General features: G+C 35.4%; 1 protein-coding gene across 1 annotated transcript; it reads right to left on the bottom strand.

Annotated features, from left to right (window-relative positions):
* Positions 1–16,936: 16,936 nt before the first annotated feature.
* LOC116122192 (transmembrane 9 superfamily member 11-like) lies at positions 16,937–18,970 on the bottom strand. The gene has a single exon (XM_031408096.1). The coding sequence runs from the start codon at positions 18,968–18,970 to the stop codon at positions 16,994–16,996; it is 1,977 nt and encodes a 658-aa protein (XP_031263956.1). The 3' UTR covers positions 16,937–16,993.
* Between the last annotated feature and the right edge of the window lie 2,124 nt (positions 18,971–21,094).

Consider the following 21,094-nt stretch of genomic DNA (forward strand, 5'->3'; position numbering starts at 1 on the left):
TCCTCATAGTTTTGAACAACCACTTTAAACATCAAATGACTAAACACACAATAAACATCTTAGTACTTGACCCCAACAGGAAAACCAGTCCACCTTAAAATATAACCATCCTTCATCGTATACCTTATCACCGGGCAAATTATCAAGAATCAAATTAACCTCATATGATGAAGGAATAATAGATCTGATTTACACAAAAAGATTTCAGTTTCATTGTGAAAAGAAGAGAAAAAATATTTGCCTTTTGAATGAATTTTATTGAATTAGAAGACGTAGCTTTATACAAAAGATTTCCTCCAATCATGCTAGTCTATTCTAGGTAGTCTAAGTATAAAAGGCAACTAAACAAATATATCCTACAATCATGCAAATCTATTCTAGGTAGTCTAAGTATAAAAGGTAATTAAACAAATATACAATTAATACAATATATTTGTCAATGAATGGCCAGCTATCATTGACCTTCCTTTCTCAACACTCCCCCTTAAGTTGGAGAGTGAATGTCAAGAACTCCTAACTTGCGTATCATAGTTGAGAAAGCTTCCTTTCCCAATGGCTTGGTGAACAGATCCGCAAGTTGATTTGTTGAGGCAATATGTTTGGTTATAACTGAACCATCTTGTATTTTGTCATGAATAAAATGGCAATCCATCTTTATATGTCTGGTTCTTTCATGGAAAATGGGATTGGCAGCTATATGTAAGGCGGTTGTGTTATCACAATATAACAAGGCTGGCTTCGGATGCAATATTCTCAAATCTTTCAATAATGAGCGTAGCCAGGATAATTCACAGCATGTACTTGTCATGGCTCTATATTCGGCTTCTGCTGAGGAAAAAGATACGGTTTTCTGTCTCTTTGTCCACTAGGAAACAAGAGAAGATCCCAGAAATATACAATAAGCTATAATGGATCTACGAGATATTGGGCTACCAGCCCAATCCGAATCAGAAAAAGCTCGCAAAGACAAATCATTTTGAGAAGGGAAAAACAAACCTTGTCTTGTACTGCTTTTCAAATCACGCAAGGCAGCTTCCATGTGTGGTCTCCGTGGTGCATGCATGAATCTACTTAACACATGGACCGAATAGGTGATATCCGGCCGGGTAATGGTCAAATAAATTAGGCGTCCAACAAGTCGCCTATACTGAGACAGATCTTTAAGCAATTCACCTAAATCCGAGAGCTTCATGTTTTGTGCCATGGGAAAGTTCACAGGTTTAGCACCCAAAAATCCTCCATCTTTTAAAATTTCCAAAGTATATTTTCGTTGCGAGAGGGAAATACCTTTCTTCGATCGAGAAACTTCGATGCCCAGAAAATATCTCAAATCACCCAAATCTTTAATCCGAAAATGACTATGTAGAAATTGCTAGAGAGCTAATATGGCATTGACATCATTACCCATAATAAGAATGTCGTCAACATATATAAACAAAGCTGTATAAGTTTTTCCTTTCCAACATGTGAATACTGAGTAATCTGCTTTGGATTGAACAAAGCCAGTAGCTTGGATAGCTATAGAGAACTTGGCAAACTATTGTCGGGAAGCTTGCTTTAAGCCATATAACGACTTGTGAAGGCGACACACTAGATTCTCCCCCTATCGCTGAAGAATAGGAGGTGGAGACATATAAACGCCATGAAGAAAAGCATTTTTGACATCAAGTTGGTGAACAGACCAATTCTAGAAAGCTATTAAAGCTAATAAACAACGAACAGTAATCATATTTACAGTGGGAGAAAAAGTGTCATGGTAATCTATACCTTCCAGCTGTGTGTAACATTTTGCAACCAAACGAGCTTTGAAACACTCAATAGTACCATCCGAGTGTCGTTTGATTTTATAAACCCAACAACAACTAATAGGCTTCTTACCAGGAGGAAGAGAAGTGAAAGACCAAGTGTGGTTAGCTTCTAAAGTAGCCAATTCAGATTGCATTGCTTCTTGCCAATGTGAATGAGAAGCTACTTCGATATAAGATGTAGGCTCAATATCTTGACTGACAGCAGCAGTAAAAAAGCAATGTTGTGGTGAGTAACGATGATAAGAGACAAAATTGCAAATGAGATATCACGTACCTTTTTGTGAACTTGATGACAAAGGCGGCAAATGGTTAGGAGACATTACTTGGTTGTAGACATAATCACGTAAAGCCGTGGGAGGGTGATGAGGTCTTTGAGAGCGGCGTAAAATGGGTTCGAGAGAAGGACTAGCAGGTGCATTTGGCAGGAGAAATTGGTTTCGGTGGTGAGGGTTGTTAGACTGGTGGGGAAGGATCGGGTACAAAAAGAGGAATCACTAGGGCTGAATTTGAGGAAGTGGATGGAATGGACTCATAAGGAAAAATAGTTTCATGAAAAACAACATCACGGCTAGTGAACATTTTATGGGTGGCAAGGTCATAGAGCTTGTAAGCTTTCTGACCAACTGGATAGCCAAGAAAAATACATCGTTTGGCTCAAGGAGCGAATTTAACGTGCACATTAGTAGCATAGGCAAGGCACCCAAAAATTCGAATATGTGAATAAGAAGGAAGTTTACCATGAAGTCGTTCAAAAGGTGTTTGGCGAGAGAGGAGTGGTGTGGGCAAACGATTGATTATATGAACAACAGTAAAAACACATTGTGCCCAAAAATGTAAAGGAAGGTGGGCTTGAAAATGAAAAGCTCTAGCGGACTCACGTATATGGCGGTGCTTGTGCTTTACAACCTCATTTTGTTGAGGAGTATAGACACAAGAATGTTGGTAAGTGGTCCCTTTTTGTTTAAAAAATTCCCGCATAGAGTAAAATTCTCCACCATTATCAACCCGAATGTTGGCTGTAGAAACATGGAATTGTGTTTGGACAAATGAGAAAAAATTGACAAGTAAATGTTGTGTTTCACTTTTGTGATGCATAAAAAATACTCATGTGAATCTAGAATAATCATCTACAATAGTCAAAAAATATTTTGCACCAAAAAGAGAGGCAATTTTATAGGGGCCCCAAATGTCACAATGAATTAATTTAAAAGGTCTAACAAACGAAATTGAACTAACAGAGAACGGAAGTCGACTTTGTTTTGCAAGTGCACAAACATCACAAGCATTATTAGACTGAAAAGGGAAATTTAACAAATGTTTTGCCATAAAATCTAATCTAGAGGAAGACAAATGGCCCAATCAACGATGCCATAAAGAGGTGGAGGAGGTGACATGAGAATTGGGTGAACGGCAAGAAGCGACTATTGCATGGAGTTTGAGGTTTTGGCTTCTCTGACGCTAACACAACTAAGTAATAAAGTCCATCTCGTTGTTCACCCAAACCAATCATCATCTTCGTTGTCAAGTCCTGCAAAATACACCAATGAGGGAAAAAGGTTATTGAACAATTGAGATCTCTGGTAACTCGACTCACAGACATTAAATCCACCTTAAAAGATGGCATACCAAGCACATTTTTTAAAGTAATAGCAGAATTCAAAGGTAAATTCCCAATGGATGTAATCAGAGCCTGTTCTCCACTTAGCATAGCAACTAGTGGTAAAAAGGTGTTCTTACTGCCGTTGACAAGTAAAGTTGGAGATGAAGTAATGTGGTATGTGGCACCATTGTCGATAATTAATTGAAGGAGGCGCAACAATGTATGTACCAAACCTGAGGAAGCAACATTAGCTTTAGGATTGGCAGATTGTGTTGTTCATTTACCCTGCATGATAGATAAGATTTGCTGGATTTGCAAATCAGAGAGCCCATTTGTCACCGATGGCACTTCTTGCATTATTGGACTTTCCTTGACATTGTTGACTGCAGATTGATGGCTATGGTTGCATTTGAAATGAGTGTGTCCTTGATTAGACCTATTTGATGCATGCCTAGGGTGTTCTGGTGGGTACCCATTCAACTTCCAACATGTTTCTCGTATATGATGGTCATGGTCATGGTCACAATAAGAGCAATGCAAAGGTTTTCGATTAGATGGGTTGGAACGAGAAGAAGAGCCTTGTCCATGTCAAATAGCCAGAGCCACCTGTTCAGCCCTTCGAACAACCATGGCTGAGTTCTCCGCTGTCTCATGTGTAGCCCCTAGGCTCGCTGCTTTTCCTCTTGTACAATGGAAGAGTAAGTCTGGGCAGCATCAGGTAGTGGATTGATCAATAAAATTTGCCCTCAGATTGCATTGTAGGACTCATTGAGTCCTATGAGAAATTGCATCAATCTGTGTCTCTTATGGTCTGCCCCACAAGAGCAAACGGTGTCATTATAGGATCCTAGTTCATCCCATAATTTTTTTAGTCTTGTGTAATAAGCTGCAACAGTCACCTGATCTTGAGCAAGACAAGCAATGTCCCTCTCAATCTGAAAAATACAAGGGGCATTGCTTTGAGAAAAACAATCCCGAAGGTCTTCCCATTCCTCCTCGGCGGTGGTAAAAAAAATGACACTATTTGCAAGGTCCTGTGTAAGTGAATTCAGAATCCAAGAGAGGATCATAACATTTCATTTTTTCCACGAAGCATAGTCGTTTGGTTTGGCTATGGCAGATGACATTGTGATGGTCCTGTCTATGAAACCTAACTTGGATTTGGCATTCAAAGAAATTGTCATGGCTCTACACCATGTCGAATAATTATCCTCATTGAGGGGCTTAGAAACAAGCACCATTCCTGGATGATCGGAATGGTGAAGAAAATATAGATTGGCAGCATCAAGCTTTCCTCCATTCGAAGGTTGTTGTTCTGTCATGATAAAGAGAAACAGCGATAAAAAGAAGGCAAAATAAAGAGAGCAAATGCAGAGAAACAGTGATAAAGAAGGCAAAAGAAAGAGAGCAGATGCAAAGAAACAACGATAAAAATAAGGCCAAAAAAAAAAAAAAAAAAAAAAAAAAAAAAAGGAAACAGATGCACAGAGCTAGGGTATGTGCCTTACTCTGATACCATGAAAGAAGAGAAAAAATATTTGCCTTTTGAATGAATTTTATTGAATTAGAGAAGTAGCTTTATAACAAATATATCCTACAATCATGCTACTCTATTCTAGGTAGTCTAAGTATAAAAGGCAACTAAACAAATATATCCTACAATCATGCTAATCTATTCTAGGTAGTCTAAGTATAAAAGACAATTAAACAAATATACAATTAATACAATATATTTGTCAATGAATGGCTAGATATTATTGACCTTCCTTTCTCAACACATTGGCGTACATCTTAATCCGATAGGGAGAATCCTCAATCCTGCCAGTCATCAAAGGCCTTCAAGATGAAGTGAAGAGAGAGTTTGTAATTCATAAAGTTATATATAGTGGTAAATCTTTATGTAAATCTCATAAAATTTGCAAATAATGTGTCATGGAGTTTGATTGGTTTAGTAGAAAAAGGATCATTAATGTGTTGAATAACTCTGATTAGAGCTTAAATAGTGGAGAACATGGATAAGAAGTAAAATTTCTATAATAATATTCACATGTTGGAAAGGCAAACATTTTTTCTTTTTTCTTTTTTACTAAGATAAACATATGTAAGCAAACTGTACCTGGATAATTTTGGACTTCTTACTCTTTTGAGCCTCTCCAGGCCAAGACTGGGGAAGGCGAAGAGCATGCTTATTCTTTGCAGAAACAGTTCTTGGATCTTTTACAAGCATGAAGTCATCAAAAGCAGAAGAATAAGCACCTCTAGCAGCTATGGATTTTTTTTTCTTTGACACAGGCAGCGGCTTCCTCATACCATATTCCCTAGATGCATCTTGGAGAGCAATTCCACCCAACTTTTGTAAAGTACCATCAAAACAACTGCTGGAAGAACTTCCATCCTCTGATCCATTAAAATCCTGTTCTACCAACCACTTGGCATCTAAAACATTGTCACTCCCACCAATTCCCTCTAAGTAATCTTCAGCAATCTCTTCATCAATATCTGAATCACTATCAGACAAGTCTTCTGATTGATCACTATCCGAATATGACTCTGAACATTCATCATCACATGAGTCCCCATCATTCTCATCATCACTATCCCTGTCAGACATATCTTGGGTGTATAACTTCATGCCTCCAATGTAAAACTTATATTACTCATGTAACGTAGATAACGTTTTGATTTTCATTAGTTTTAAAGCTTGATGGTCCGCATTTGTTGCTTTAGTTTTCAAACATTTTGTTTAACCATTGATTGGGATTTATGGCAGCCACTAAGCAATGCCATTAAGAGCTTGATGGAAGCTTGGCTATGTATAATATTTTGGTCCCTAAGCTCAAGAACTCAACTATACTGAAAAATACACCATCAATATTAGACTGTCTTGAGAGCTTAGAAGAGCCAAAATACTGCTCCGTGAGTTTGTTTCAATGGTCGGAGGTAATTCTTGATTCTTGATTTATAGTTTAAGAACATTGTATTCTTTGTATTTCTGTTTAGATTACAAATAAATTTTTCAAATTCATCTTTCAACTTATTTTATAAATCTGATTGTGTTGGGAATGGTACTTTGTCTGATGGTCTTTACTGCATTAATTTACAAAACAATGCCATTTATGATTCAATGCATGTTCACACTGGCGCTAAAAGATGTGTTGTTAATGAGGACTCCTCTAAATTATAGCACCGGATATTAGGACATATCTCCATAAATAGAATTAAAAGATTAGTAAATGAAGGAGTACTTAATACTCTGGATTTTACTGATTTTGAGACTTGTGTGGACTGCATAAAGGGAAAGCAGACCAACAAGTCAAAGAAATGTGCCAATAGTAGTTCGGACATATTAGAGATCATACATACTGATATATGTAGTCCAGACATGGACTCACATGGTCAGAAATACTTCATCTCTTTTATAGATGATTACTCACGATATATGTATCTCTACATGCTTCATAACAAGTATGAAGCATTAGATGCCTTTAAAATCTTTAAGGCTGAAGTAGAGAAACAATGTGGTAAGCAAATTAAGATCTTAAGATCAGATAGATGTGGAGAATATTATGGTAGATACACAGAGGATGGACAAACACCTGGACCATTTGCAAAATTTCTTCAAGATCATGGGATTGTTGCCCAATACATCATGCCTGGTTCACCGGACCAAAATGGTGTAGCAGAAAGAAGAAACCGAACATTGTTGGACATGGTGCGGAGTATGCTTAGCAGCTCCAATCTTCCTAAATCCTTGTGGGCTGAAGCACTTAAGACGACAGTGTATATATTGAACTGAGTTCCAACCAAGGCTGTTCCTAAAACGCCATTTGAATTATGGAAAGGTTGGAAACCGAGTTTGCGACATATGCGCGTTTGAAGATGCTCCTCTAGGTGAGAATTTATAATCCAAAAGAGAAGAAGCTGGACCAAAGGACCATTACTGGGTATTTCATTGGATATGATGTCTATCTCATAGCACTAGGATTGTGGAATCAAGAAATGCAAAGTTTCTTGAAAATGACTTGATCAGTGGGAGCAATCAAACCAGGAACATAGTTTTTGAGAATGATCATTCAGAATCTCAACCTTCAACCTCAAGTGATAAATTGGTTATTGTTTACAGCACCCCTCAAGTACAAACTGGTGTTGAACAACCAATCATTGAAGTTTCATAAGCAGTTGAAAACATTCCAGTAGATCAGGTAGTTCAAGAGTTGCCAAGAAATTTTGAACAACGAGTTAAACCACATACTTCTTCAAAATATGATGGTACAACATTAAGAAGATCTGCTAGACCAAGGAGATCAGTAATTCCTAATGATTATGTTGTGTATCTACAAGAATCTAACTATAACATTGGAGCCGAAAATGATCATGAGTTCTTTTCACAAGCCATGAGTTGTAAAGAATCAGAATTATGGTACAATGCCATGAAAGAAGAGATGAATTCTATGAAGAGTAACGAAGTTTGGGATCTTGTTGAGTTGCCTAATGGTGTAAAAGCCATTGGATGTAAATGGGTCTTTAAGACAAAGAAGGACTCATTGGGTAACATTGAGAGATACAAGGCAAAACTCATTGCTTTTCTCTTCTGTATCTAAGAAAGATTCTTTGCGTGTGATTTTGGCATTAGTAACCCATTTTGACTTAGAGTTGCAACAAATGGATGTGAAAACAGCGTTTCTCAATGGAGACTTAGAGGAGGAGATTTATATGAAACAACCTGAAGGATTTTCCTCTAGTGATGGTAAGCACTTGGTTTGTAAGCTCCAAAAATCTATATACGGTCTAAAACAAGCATCCTGCCAGTGGTATTTTAAATTCCATGGGGTAATTACTTTATTCAGTTTTGTTGAAAACCCCATGGATCAATGTATATACCAGAAGGTTAGTGGGAGTAAGATATGCTTTCTTATTTTATATGTAGATGATATTTTGCTTGTAACCAATGATAAGGGTTTGCTGCATGAGGTGAAACAATTCCTCTCTAAGAATTTTGATATGAAGGATATGGGTGACGCATCTTATGTCATTGGCATTAAGATTCATAGAGACAGATTTCGAGGTATTTTGGGCCTGTCTCAAGAAACCTATATCAATAAGGTTTTAGAGAGATTTCGAATGAAAGATTGTTCACCAAGTGTGGCTCCCGTTGTGAAGGGTGATAAGTTTAATTTCAACCAATACCCAAAGAACAATTTTGAAAGGGAACAAATGAAGAACATTCCATATGCTTCTACTGTCAGAAGCCTGGTGTATTCTCAGGTCTATACATTCGATATGCTTCTACTGTCAGAAGTCTGATGTATGCTCAAGTCTATACAAGGCCTGACATTACATTTGTTGTTGGAATGTTGGGATGATATCAAGGTAATCCAGCTTTAGACCACTAGAAAACTGCAAAGAAAGTGATGAGGTGCCTTCAAGGAACCAAAAACTACATGCTTTTGTACAGACGGACGGACAATCTAGAAGTAATTGGTTATTCAGATTCAGACTTTGCTGGTTGTGTTGATTCACGCAAATCAACAGTAAGATATGTTTTTATAATGGCTGGTGGAGCTGTATCTTGGAGAAGTGTAAAGCAGTCCTTGACTGCTACTTCCACTATTGAAGCTGAGTTTGTTTCTTGTTTTTAGGCTACTTCACATGGTGTATGGTTAAAGAGTTTCATATCTGGGCTTAAAATTATGGATTCCATTTCTAAACCATTGAGAATATACTGTGATAATTCAGTTGCTGTCTTTATGGCTAAGAACAATAAAAGTTGAAGTCGAAGTAAACACATCGACATTAAGTACTTAGCCATAAGAGAGCATATTAAGGGAAAGAAAGTGGCATTGAGCACATGAGTACTGAATTGATGATCGCTGATCCTTTGACCAAAGGCATGCCACCATTGAAATTCAAAGATCATGTAGAAGAAATGGGACTTCATTCCACTATGTAGTTGTATATATAATGTTTGAATAAAACTCTTATTTACTGTGATGTTTTCTCATATTCATGTGCAGCTTAATTTCTTTTGAGAAAATTCATCTGTAGGACCAAGAATAAACATAGGGTTTATTCATTAAGTAAGGTTGTCATATATAAACTAAACTTGATAAATCAAATGCATTGTAATACATGGAAGATAATACTCGTTTTATTTTGAGGACTTGTCGCCATGATTCGTGTATTTGTTTTTTAATGAAATAATGGTTAAAAATGTGGACCAAGTGGGAGAATGTAAAACTTACGTTACTCATGTAACGTAGATAACGTTTTGATTTTCATCAGTTTTAAAACTTGATGGTCCACATTTGTTGCTTCAATTTTCAAACGTTTTGTTTAACCATTGATTGGGATTTATGGCAGCCATTAAGCAATACCATTAAGAGCTTGATGGAAGCTTGGCTATGTATAATATTTTGGTCCCTAAGCTCAAGAACTCAACTATATTGAAAAATACACCATCAATATTGAAGTGTCTTAAGAGCTTAGAAGAGCCAAAATACTGCTCCATGAGTTTGTTTCAATGGACGGAGGTAATTTATCACTGATCAAGATAAGGCTATGCAAAATGCAATTGAGATTATTTTCCCCAGTACAAGACATTGGTGGTGTTTGTGGCATATAATGAAGAAACTGCCTGAGAAGTTAAGAAGGTATAATGAATATGAAACTATAAAGTTTACGTTACAAAATATTATGTATGATTCATTGACACGTGAAGAGTTTGAAGAATGGTGGAACAAATCCATTGATGTGTATAACCTTCATGAGAATGAATGGTTATGTGGATTGTATAAAGAAATAGTATGTTGGGTGCCTGCATTTCTTAAAGATATTTTCTGGGCAGGTATGTCTACTACCCAATGTAGTGAAAGTATGCATGCATTTTTCAATGGATATGTAAATTCCAAAACAACATTGAAACAATTTGTGAAACAATATGATAATGGATTGCAAGATAAAGTGGAAAAGGAAAGGGAAGCTAATTTTATATCTTTCAAGTCTTGGATACCATACATAACCAATTACCCTATTAAGAAACAATTTCAAAATGCATACACAATTGCAAAATTTGAAGAGTTTTAAGAAAAGATTATGGGAAAGATTTATTGTGAATTATCTTTTCTAAAAAAATCTGATTCGTATGAAGAGTATCAAGTTTTAGAAGATGTTTGGTTTGGAGATAGTAATAGGCGTGTTCCCTTTCTGGTATACTTTGAAGAAAGTTCATGTGATATTCATTGTAATTGTCATTTGTTTGAGTTTAGAGGGATTTTATGCAGGCATGCCATTATTGTGTTGATTCATAAAAGGGTTTCACACATTCCAGATAAGTACATTCTACGACATTAGAGGAAAAACATAAAAAGATGTCATACGAAAATCAAGGTAAGTTATAATAGGTGGAGCACAAACGTTGAAGAACAACATTTTGAGAAGTTGTCTAATCTAATGCTGACAGTAGCCGATATGGCATCAAACGATGAGGAAGACTGTAACATGTTGATGGAATTGATGACTAGCATGAGAAATAAGTTAGAACAGAAGGAAAGTGAGGGAGGGCTTGGTAGTAAAGAGGGGGTCAGTCTTGTCAAAGAGGGGAATAGTCTAATTATTAGTCCGTGGGTAGTTTGCAGCAAAGGTTGTCCTCCATGCAAAAGAGAGCAATTGAAGGTTAACGAAATTGTATGTAGGGCTAAAAACAAAAAATTGCGACAACAAAGAATTGGTGTGAGTTATACACCTATCTTACATGATATTTGTTTTTGAAACATTATTTACTTATTTGAAGTTTATAATAATATTTACTTGATTATTAATGTGTTATGCTACTTTATAGGGAAATAATCATCAGCAGAGTGAGACAACATTGCTAAAAGTGTACCGGGAACTCAAGTATTGTCAAATAATGTTGTTGCTACTCAGGTATGTGTTATGTATGTTGTATAATTGTAAAAACCCTAAGTTTTCTACAACATGTGCTAAATTGTAGTTATTAAACATTGACAGTTGTCCACTGGTCCGATTTAGAATCTCACAGGAAATAGTAATTTATGTACTGGGTAGGAGGATGTAAATGATCATGAACATGTTTCGTTGGGAGAGATTTGATATCATTAACTGGTTGAAGCATATACATTTGTATTCGATAGAAATTACTCGGGTTGTGGTTAATTTCTGACAAATGCAATTGAGTTGTATGCTGATTCAGTTGTTTTGTTTTATTATTTTTGTTGCTGGTTGGGTAAGAGTAGGTTGTTGGTTGTACAGTGCTGAATTCATAATAATAACGTAAATGTATATATTATCATTATTGTGAATGTTTTTAGTTATATTATCATCACATTTCAGTATATATTATTCTACATTTCATTTGAGATTTAATTTTGATATGTCTTTTGGTATGTGTAGTATTACATATACATGAGCATTCAGATATGTATTGAACAATAATTAATGATATGATACTGTGGCAAATATAATCTTCGTACATAACATTCATACTAAGAATTAACATTCATATGATATTAGAGAAGTTTAGCTAATTGAGAACATCTTGTGAAATCAAACTTTATAAATTAACATATTTGTGTACATACAATTTAGTATTTGAACTACACATAATGACAATTAACATTCATAGTGCGTTCCCCAAGGATGTTGAGAAGGTAGAGGTTATTTAGAAGTTCTTCATCCTAGTGTAGGGGGTGGAGGCTAACTGGAGGAGGAGGAGGAGGCTGGTGACAATTTCTTCATCATGTTGGATATTTCTGTCATGCATTCCCCAAAGATGTCAACCGTTTCTTCTATTCTTGATGCAAACGAGTTGAAATCACTTTACAACTGATCTTGTTGTTCCTGCATTTTCCTCTCAATATGTGAAAAACTCTCTTCTTGAAACCTTTTGATCCGATCAATTCTGCTTACTATTTCGTCTAAGGTATGAGAAGACATTTTTTCTACATTCTGAGAAGATCTAGGTTCAATACTCGTTCTTCTTCTTTTGCGCACATAGACTCGTCCTTCATTTTTCCCTTCTGGAACAGGGACACCTTCCTAAACTGTTGCCTCTTCCTCCATTTCATCTCTAATTAGAAACCATTCTCCTGACACATTCTTTTTAATCAAACCCATTTTCCACAATGTGACATCCCCCAACAAATTATTTATAGAAAATGTTATCTTATTGGCTTCATCTAAAGGGGTGATCTCTAAACCCAACTTCTGATATATTAGCGTAACAAGCATCCCCCAATAAATTTCTCTTTTTTCTGCTTTAATCTCTCCCAACTTCTTAATCAATAACTTTGCTGAATTTACTTGCTTCCCTGTTATTGTTGCTTCCATCAACAATAAATCCTTGACTGTCACATTTCCATTTGTCTCTTTCCTGCCATTAAATGTGAATGTTAGAAATTTGTGAAAAACTTTCATGGCAGGATTCTTTAACTTTGTAGATTTACACCTATGTGGATGATAAACCCCTATTCCAGAAACATCTGTCGAAGCTTGTTTGGAATCCCACGTTCTGGATATGTTATCCAAACCTTCAAAATCAATCTCTATCCAGTTTGCTAAGTCCTGTGGCCTCACTACACAATTCTGATTCTTTAATCTAAAAAACATTGTATAAGTCAGAAAATCATCAATACCTGTCTCCATAACTTCCAACCTACTAAAAAACTCATATCAAATGCTTATATCTGTCATATCTAATACTCACCAACTGGTCCCATTTCAAATTACGGATCCAACCATTAATCTCATCACCTAAACCCAAACTTGCTATAAATCCTAAATCCAAACTTCTTCCAAGACAGATATCTCTTTTCGCCATCTCTTTGTATTGCTTTTTATGTTGCACGTCTCGAAATTAGACTCCAAATGACGATGTGCCTTCATGAGGAATGGTTGTGTTTTTTGCTCTTACCATTTCTACTTTCTTCCAAAACCAGCAACTTCCTGGAAAAAAAAACATATCCATAAGTAATTCTGCAGATATTAAAAAAAAAAAAAACAACTATAATGAAAAATCATGTTTGTCAAGGACGGAATGGCAGATTGAGGCACACTGGTAAGCTGATGAAAAGAGTTATGATGTTGCTGTGAAACTCAATTATATTATCATAGAACAAAGGAGTACAATAACACATGCCAGAGGGAAAAAAAACCTAGCAAGGCACATAAACTTAAGACATTAGAACATAATCATAAGCATAGACTCAGTATTCAATCGTCAATTTCTTTCTTTCCTTTACTTATATCTCCAAAGAACTCCACAATTTTTCTCATATCTGCATCTAACATATTCTAATTTTTCATGAAACTATGTCCTTGCAGTGACACTCCTCTATTACCACCATTTGCTAAAACTTCTACTACACCAACAAAACTAGGTTTTTTTTTTCAAATCAGCAGCTCAAAAGCTGACTTTAGAAAATCCTATCAGTAATAAAAGCTGACTTTAGAAAATTTCTCATATCAATAACAAAAGCTAACTTTAATTATGGAATCAGCTCATATTAGTAAAGTTTTGCATTTTTCAAATCAACAGCTCAAACCAACAAACCAACTTCTCTTCAACACCTTCAAACAAATCAAAAAATTGAGAAACCAACCTCAAGTTCAATTATGCATACTAACTCAGCAGCAAAAAAATAGCAAAGCAAACAACTTCATTTATGCATACTGACTTTGCACCTCATATCAGTAGATTATCTTCAAACCGACCTCAACTTCAATTATGCATACTAACTCAGTGGCAAATAATTGGCAAAGCAAACAACTTCAATTATGCATTCTGACTCTGCAGCTCAAATCAGTAGACCATCTTCAAACCAGTAGCTCATATCAACAAAACAACATCAAACAAAAAAACAACAACCAATAGCTCATATCAACAGATCTAACTTAAATTAGTTTATACCTTGAAAGGAAAAGCAAAAAAGAAAAGGAAAATAATTAACTATCCCAGTGGATTTAGAATGAAAACTGCCAATGTGATACATTGTAGTTACTAGTAAAGAGCTTCCAAGTAAACTGCCAACCAAGCAAAAGGGCCACTCCTGTTAGCCAAAATATTTGATTATAGATTTATAGTTAGTTAGTTTTATAGGCTTTTCCAATGATCTAAATTACTACAATTCGTAGTTAGAGAGACAGTGCCTTACATTCCCTAGAGCAAGCAATCCTTTATCAAAGAAAAGAATTACACAAGAAATGTGAAAAAGATGCCAAAACCAATGACATATAAACATCCCAGTGGAATCAGCTTTAGCCATTGCATCCATCTACTCCTCTTCAGTGGCTTCCTCAACAATCCCATTACAATTTTTCAATGCATAAACCTCTCCATCTATGGACACCGGATCACCTATTTGAATAGCGGATGCAAATGTGGTATTACCCTTCACAGATTTACACCTATATTGGCTCCCTTAACCTCTACTATCAACTGTCCATCTATGAAGAAACAATTACACATTTTGTAAATCTCTAAATTTCTATCGAACAAATGAAAATAATAACAGTTTTCAACTTTGTTCAATAAACAAACAAAAAAATACTCACAGTCGGAGTCCAAACGATGACGATGAAGAAATGAATAACGGCGGCAGATAATGTGGATTCAACGGCGGCAAATAGTGTGGCTTTAACAGTGGCAGATATGGTGTTTCTCTGTTCGGCGTTTCTTATGCAAATTCTAAAAATCCCTAAAAAAAATGGGAAGAAGTTGAAATTTTTAAATTTTTACAGCGATATGGACGCCAGTCCATCTTATGTGGACGACCGTCCATTATGGGCTGGCGTCCATCTAATTTTTTGTTTTCATTTTTTTAAAAAATAATTTTGTAATGCTTACTGGATGGTCGTCCCTATAAAAGGGACGACCATTCATACTAGATGGACTGGCGTCCATCCACTGTTTTGTTTTTATTTTTTATAAAAAATATTTTAACACTAAATGGATGCATGTTCATCTAATGTGGACTGCCGTCCCTATTAGATGAACAGGCGTCCATCTACTGTGCTTTTTGGACGACCGCCCATATTCACGGGACGTCCTTCCGTAGAATTTGGACGAGAGTCCATTGTTTTTTATTTTATTTTTAAATACTTTTTGTAGACTCTCGTCTATTCCATTACGAAAATGTTGGATTCATTTACGAAAGTCTTTTATCGTATCCTACGTGGTGACGTCTGAGTCAAAGGCCATGTATTTTGGTGCAATTTTTTGGTACTCATTTCCGGTGTCTGTAGCATCGCTGGTATGTATACATCTTCTTCTTTTTCTTCTTCTTCTGGTTTTGTTTGGTTTTGATGAACAGTTTGAAGAAATTAATTTGGATCCAGTTGGCTTTTGATTGTATTGGCCGCAACTTGAAGAAAATTAATTAGTTGTAGAATAATATTGGAACGTGTGAGCATTTATTAATATTTATTTCCTGAATTAATTGCTTTAAATTCTGTCAAGTGATTGCTTTATATTGTAAAGATGAAAGCTTTACCTTGTGATTTTAGTTAGGTTTTGATTACATTAATTTTATTATTACTAATTGTATATACTAAAAATGAAACTAAAAGATATATAAATATGAATAACTATCAATCTAGTGACGTATTTGATCCTTTATAATCTTCCTATAATCAGTTTAAGAAAATCTAGATTTCAAGATTTAGAGAAAATAAAAACAAAAATGGATTAAAAAGACATTTTGAATGAACCGCTAATAGTGCAACAAGTATAAAAGACATTTGAATAAACTATTGATAGTGCAATATGTACTGTATAAAAAATATTTTGAATAAACCGTTAAAACTTTTTTTACCTATTTCATCCAAAAGTGGTATATGCGACCATGATGGGGCAAAAGATACCGATATCACAATTCACAACCAAAACATAGATATGTTCGGCTCTATCCAACTTGTAATGATATTATATCAGTAATAATATAATAATCTTTCACAACTTTAGATCCCTTATAAGGGACCTTGTAGTTCATTAAATGGGTCATATTAGTTTGGTTTGAGATATCAGCTTCATCAATAAGCAGGGCTACTTCACAGCACATTGTCTCCAAAGTTGTTTGATAAACATTAACATACCAATTTCACATGAGTTTACATTATCGTTAAATTTGTAAAAACTCATAGGTGAAACTTGTAAACCAAAAACGTAAAACAAGCAAAAGGCACAAAAATGCAATTCAAGGCAGCAGCCAAATTTGTGAAACAAAAGAAGATGCTGAGTTTTGCTCCTTGCATTAGAATCCATAAAGATTTGAATGGTTAAGCACATAGAATTCAAAATGCCAAGTTACAAACTAGAACCAACTAGATAAGCCTCTAGTCCGCAAGGATGCAAATACACTATGGTATAACACTATCATGCCATGATCTCAATGTAAACAAAAATTAAGGAAAAGTGGACCAAATTTTTGATATTACAATTTACTAAGTTCCTATCAAAGTAAATTTCGAAAATAAAAGAAAAACATGATACACTTCCATAAACGTTGCATTAATCCGCCAGTGAACCACAACTGCTCTTCAGAATGCTAATATCTGAAAAGGGGAGAGGTCTTCAGTCCAGTTTCACTGAAGAGAACAAGTAATGCACAAACCAGAATGAAGAAAGGAATCCAACTGTGCCTGTTGCTAGCATGACTGCTATGACCATGACAAGAGAGTATCCCAAATAAAGAGTGGCTGAGACAGGTCCACTCAAACTTCGGAGATCAAAAACGAGATAGTTTATGGAGTACAAGAAAATGTAGATTGCTACTGATCCTGACGCAAAGAAGGATTTCCACCACCATTTCCAGTCCTCAACACAAATATGCATGTATGTGAGAACAAGAGACACTTCGGCACAAACCACCACAAGCAGTATCAAAACAATCAAGAGGAAACCGAAGACATAGTAAAAACGACCCATCCAGATGCTAGACATGATAAAGAAGAGCTCAATGAAGAGGGTACCAAATGGAAGAGTGCCAGCACCAAGAACCAAAAGCCAAGATGGGTATTTCTGGGCCGGGATTTCACGTGGAATCTGGTTGGTTCTAACAGGGAATTCAATATGAGGTGCCTTCGCCCCAAGGTAACCGCCAAATAGGGTAAGGGGCACAGAGATACAGAACCATAGCAGAAGCAGAATAACAAACAAAGAGAATGGAATGGCTCCTGTGCTATGACTACCCCACAACAGGAAATTCAAAGTTGTTAGAATCAAAAAGGCAATACCAGGGAAGAAACAAGCAACCCTCCATGCCACAGAAATCCATCCTTTAAGATCACCACCGCCAATTGTCCTCCATAGACGAACAGCAACATAGCCACCTGGAACACCAAGAATCATGTAGAAAAACAGCATACCTCTGATAAGAGTTCCACGGGAAGCTGGTGACATGAATCCAAGAGCAGCAAACAAAATAGTCACGACAGCCATCCCGAGAATCTGAACTCCATCTCCAACAACAATACACAAAAGTCCAGGATTGCTTGGGGCACGGAAAACATCCCCCACAACAAGCTTCCACCCAGACAACTCCTCGTTCATCTGTGCTTGAGCCTCCTTGTCAAGCTCCTCATACCGAGTCAGATCCCGCCGAACAGTCCTCAAAAAGATCACAAGAACAATACCAGCAAGGAAAGTAATAACCATAAGAGAATTCAAGATCGAGAACCAATGGACCTTTGATCCCTCCATCTTCAAATAAGCATCCCAACGGGATGGCCACTTGATATCACTCATATCAAAGTTAACCTCATAAGTAAACACAATTGGTTGACCCTCCTTAATAGGCATAGACACAATGTTCGAATCACATTTAATCTGACTCGGGTACTTGCCATATATCTTCAAATCCTTCACCAAATCAACATTATGCATCACACTACACGGCACAACCTCAAATCCAACAACCATATAACCCGGCACATCAGATCCCTCACTCGCTTTCGTGGGAATCACATCAACCGCATCGCCAGTACCCATAACACGAGCAACATTAGTTTCCTCATACTTATGGACAAGAACCTTAAACTTCAAATGATTAAACACATAATACGCATCTTGATACTTAACCCCAACTGGAAACCCCGTCCACCTCAAAAGATAGCCATCCTTCTTGGTGTACCTTATCGCTGGCAAATTATCAAGGATCAAATTAACCTGATACATCTCATCAATCCTCTTCTTCAACAAATCGAAATTATCTTTCGATAACGGATCCGTTTTGCACAAAAAGATGTCACTTTCATTGGTGTACATCTTAAACCTATAGGGAGAATTCTCAATCCTATCACCCATCAAAAGCTCACCAAGATTCTCAGCACTATCTTTGACGCCCTCTTGAGGCTTACAAAAGGGCAAACTGTAATAACTAAAGGGCATTTCGGTGTCTATGGAAGTGATTGAATTAACTTTCACAGACAACGCATCACCGACAACGTATTTGTGAGGGTAGCTACCAGGCAAGTAAAACCCATAACAAAAGGATTGAAATACAAAGAAAAGAAAAAACACCCAGATGCTAAAATTGCGAGTTAAATCCATTTTCGATCAGTTTTGGATGAATTCTATTCAGATCTGTGAGACCCAGATCGTGAAATGAATGGAAAAGCAAAGATATGAAATAGTAAAAGCAATATACAATCAATAAATGACGAAATAAAGAAGGTTAGAGAGGGTTCTGGATCTGACTGACCTTCAAGAGAGAGAGAAAAGTGAGAGTCTCTGTGAAGGAGAGATTTGTATGAGGGTTTTATTGGTTGCTTAAAATAAATCATTTAATAGTAAACTTAATGTCATTGAGACACTGTTTGGCTGAGTTAACGAAAATTAGGTTAAGTCTCTCGCTTTAAAATAAACTATCTTTCATTAAATTTAAAGAATTTATTAAATTTAAATAATAAAAAAATAAAAAATATTTTTATTAAATTTAAAAAATTTATTAGATTTAAATAAAAATTATATTCTTTATATTTTAAAATTAATAAATATACTCTTTATTTATATGAAAAATATTCTTTAAAATGAAAAGCACTCTTGAAGATGCTCTAAAGAGTCATTTAGAGATGCTTTAAGTACATTTTATTATTAAAACGATTAAAAAAAATATTATATTATTTTTATCAATTAATAAATTATATGATGAAATTTTAAAATTAAATAAGGATAATGTGGTAATATACTTAGTCAAACTAGCTTATAAACAGAGTACTCATAAACTGTAAGCTTACAAAAAAAAAAAAAAAAAAAATTATAAACATATAAGTCACCTTAATTTTAGGATTTATATACTAGTTTAACTAGCTTATAAGCTCAAACAAACACCCTCTAAGACTAACTCGGTCTAACTCGACCCAGATCATATAAAATATAAACCATATCTAACATCTAGGTACTAAATTTTTTAATTTGATTATATAATAAGTTTTGAAATACTTTACCTTTGTGAGTGAAGGTATGTATAGGTTGTGGTGGTATATCTTCATCCAAATAATAATAATAATATTTCACATGTTGGTGGATCGACATGGTAGAAAAAGGTCCATTAATGTCTTAGGTCCATTAATGTCTTGGAATGTTACATTAAATCATATGTATAATATATAGAGTTGAGCTTTTTATATCATAGCTTAGATCTAACTCTACTTCATACTAGAACAAGAACTCATTTGAAACTAGAATCATATAACAAAGTTTTAAGTCATAGCACAATAAAATCAAGATCTAATTTCATCCCACATGCTTATTTTGCTTTCTAAATACATTTTTGACAAGTTTCACATGCTCCTGTGTTTTATATTTCTTGATATGTACAAAAATGTCTGAACAAAAAAGTTTTAAATAGATAAATATATCACATCATCTATAAATATGTTCCATAAAATATATATGAAATACGATTTTATTGAATAAACTTTTATGTTTCGAATGAATAATGTGATATGTATATTGTATCCAATACTATCTCGTAATTGAAAGAGGTGATATATTTGAAAGGCTTAAACTCACCAAGAGTTCAGTGAGAGAAAGAAGCAGTTTAACCACCACAATTTCATTATATTGTGATTGAATCTTGAAAGAGTGAAAGTTACGTTACATTTTCATGATGAAGAAAGCATACCAAAAGATAATAAAATATGGAAACTTCAACAGGAATTCCTGCGAATGGTCAATGTGAGTGATTCAATCACAAGCTTTTATCACATTTCTTGCCCTTTCGATCACATGGCCAAGCACTCAAAACCAGAGTTCCATTCAAATCCATCACAAGAAAGAAGCAACCAGAAAAAAAGAAAAAAAAAAGGAAAACGACCCTTTATATCAGATTTCTTGCCCTTTATATCACAAGGCTAAGGTTTGGCTATCTTTAACAACCAAATGACGGCCAGATCTTTAACCATAGATTGTCTTTTCCGACCAAGTCGACACACAATCGCCCAAATCTAGCTGATCCTGCGCCATTACAGCGACTTCCGGTCACCCTCCAACAGTGGTGACCGACTGTCGACATTTAATGAGTGAGTAGACGTGTTTTTATTAATTTTTAATGTTTTATTGTAGGAGGTATTTAATTAAATTAACAAACCTAAAGAGTTTAAAATAGTTGAATAGAATAAGATTGGATTTTGAGAATACTAAAACAAATATGTATTTTAAGTAGGATAGGAT

Source organism: Pistacia vera, unplaced genomic scaffold, assembly GCF_008641045.1.
Source record: "Pistacia vera cultivar Batoury unplaced genomic scaffold, PisVer_v2 Contig132, whole genome shotgun sequence".
Taxonomy (NCBI): domain Eukaryota; kingdom Viridiplantae; phylum Streptophyta; class Magnoliopsida; order Sapindales; family Anacardiaceae; genus Pistacia; species Pistacia vera.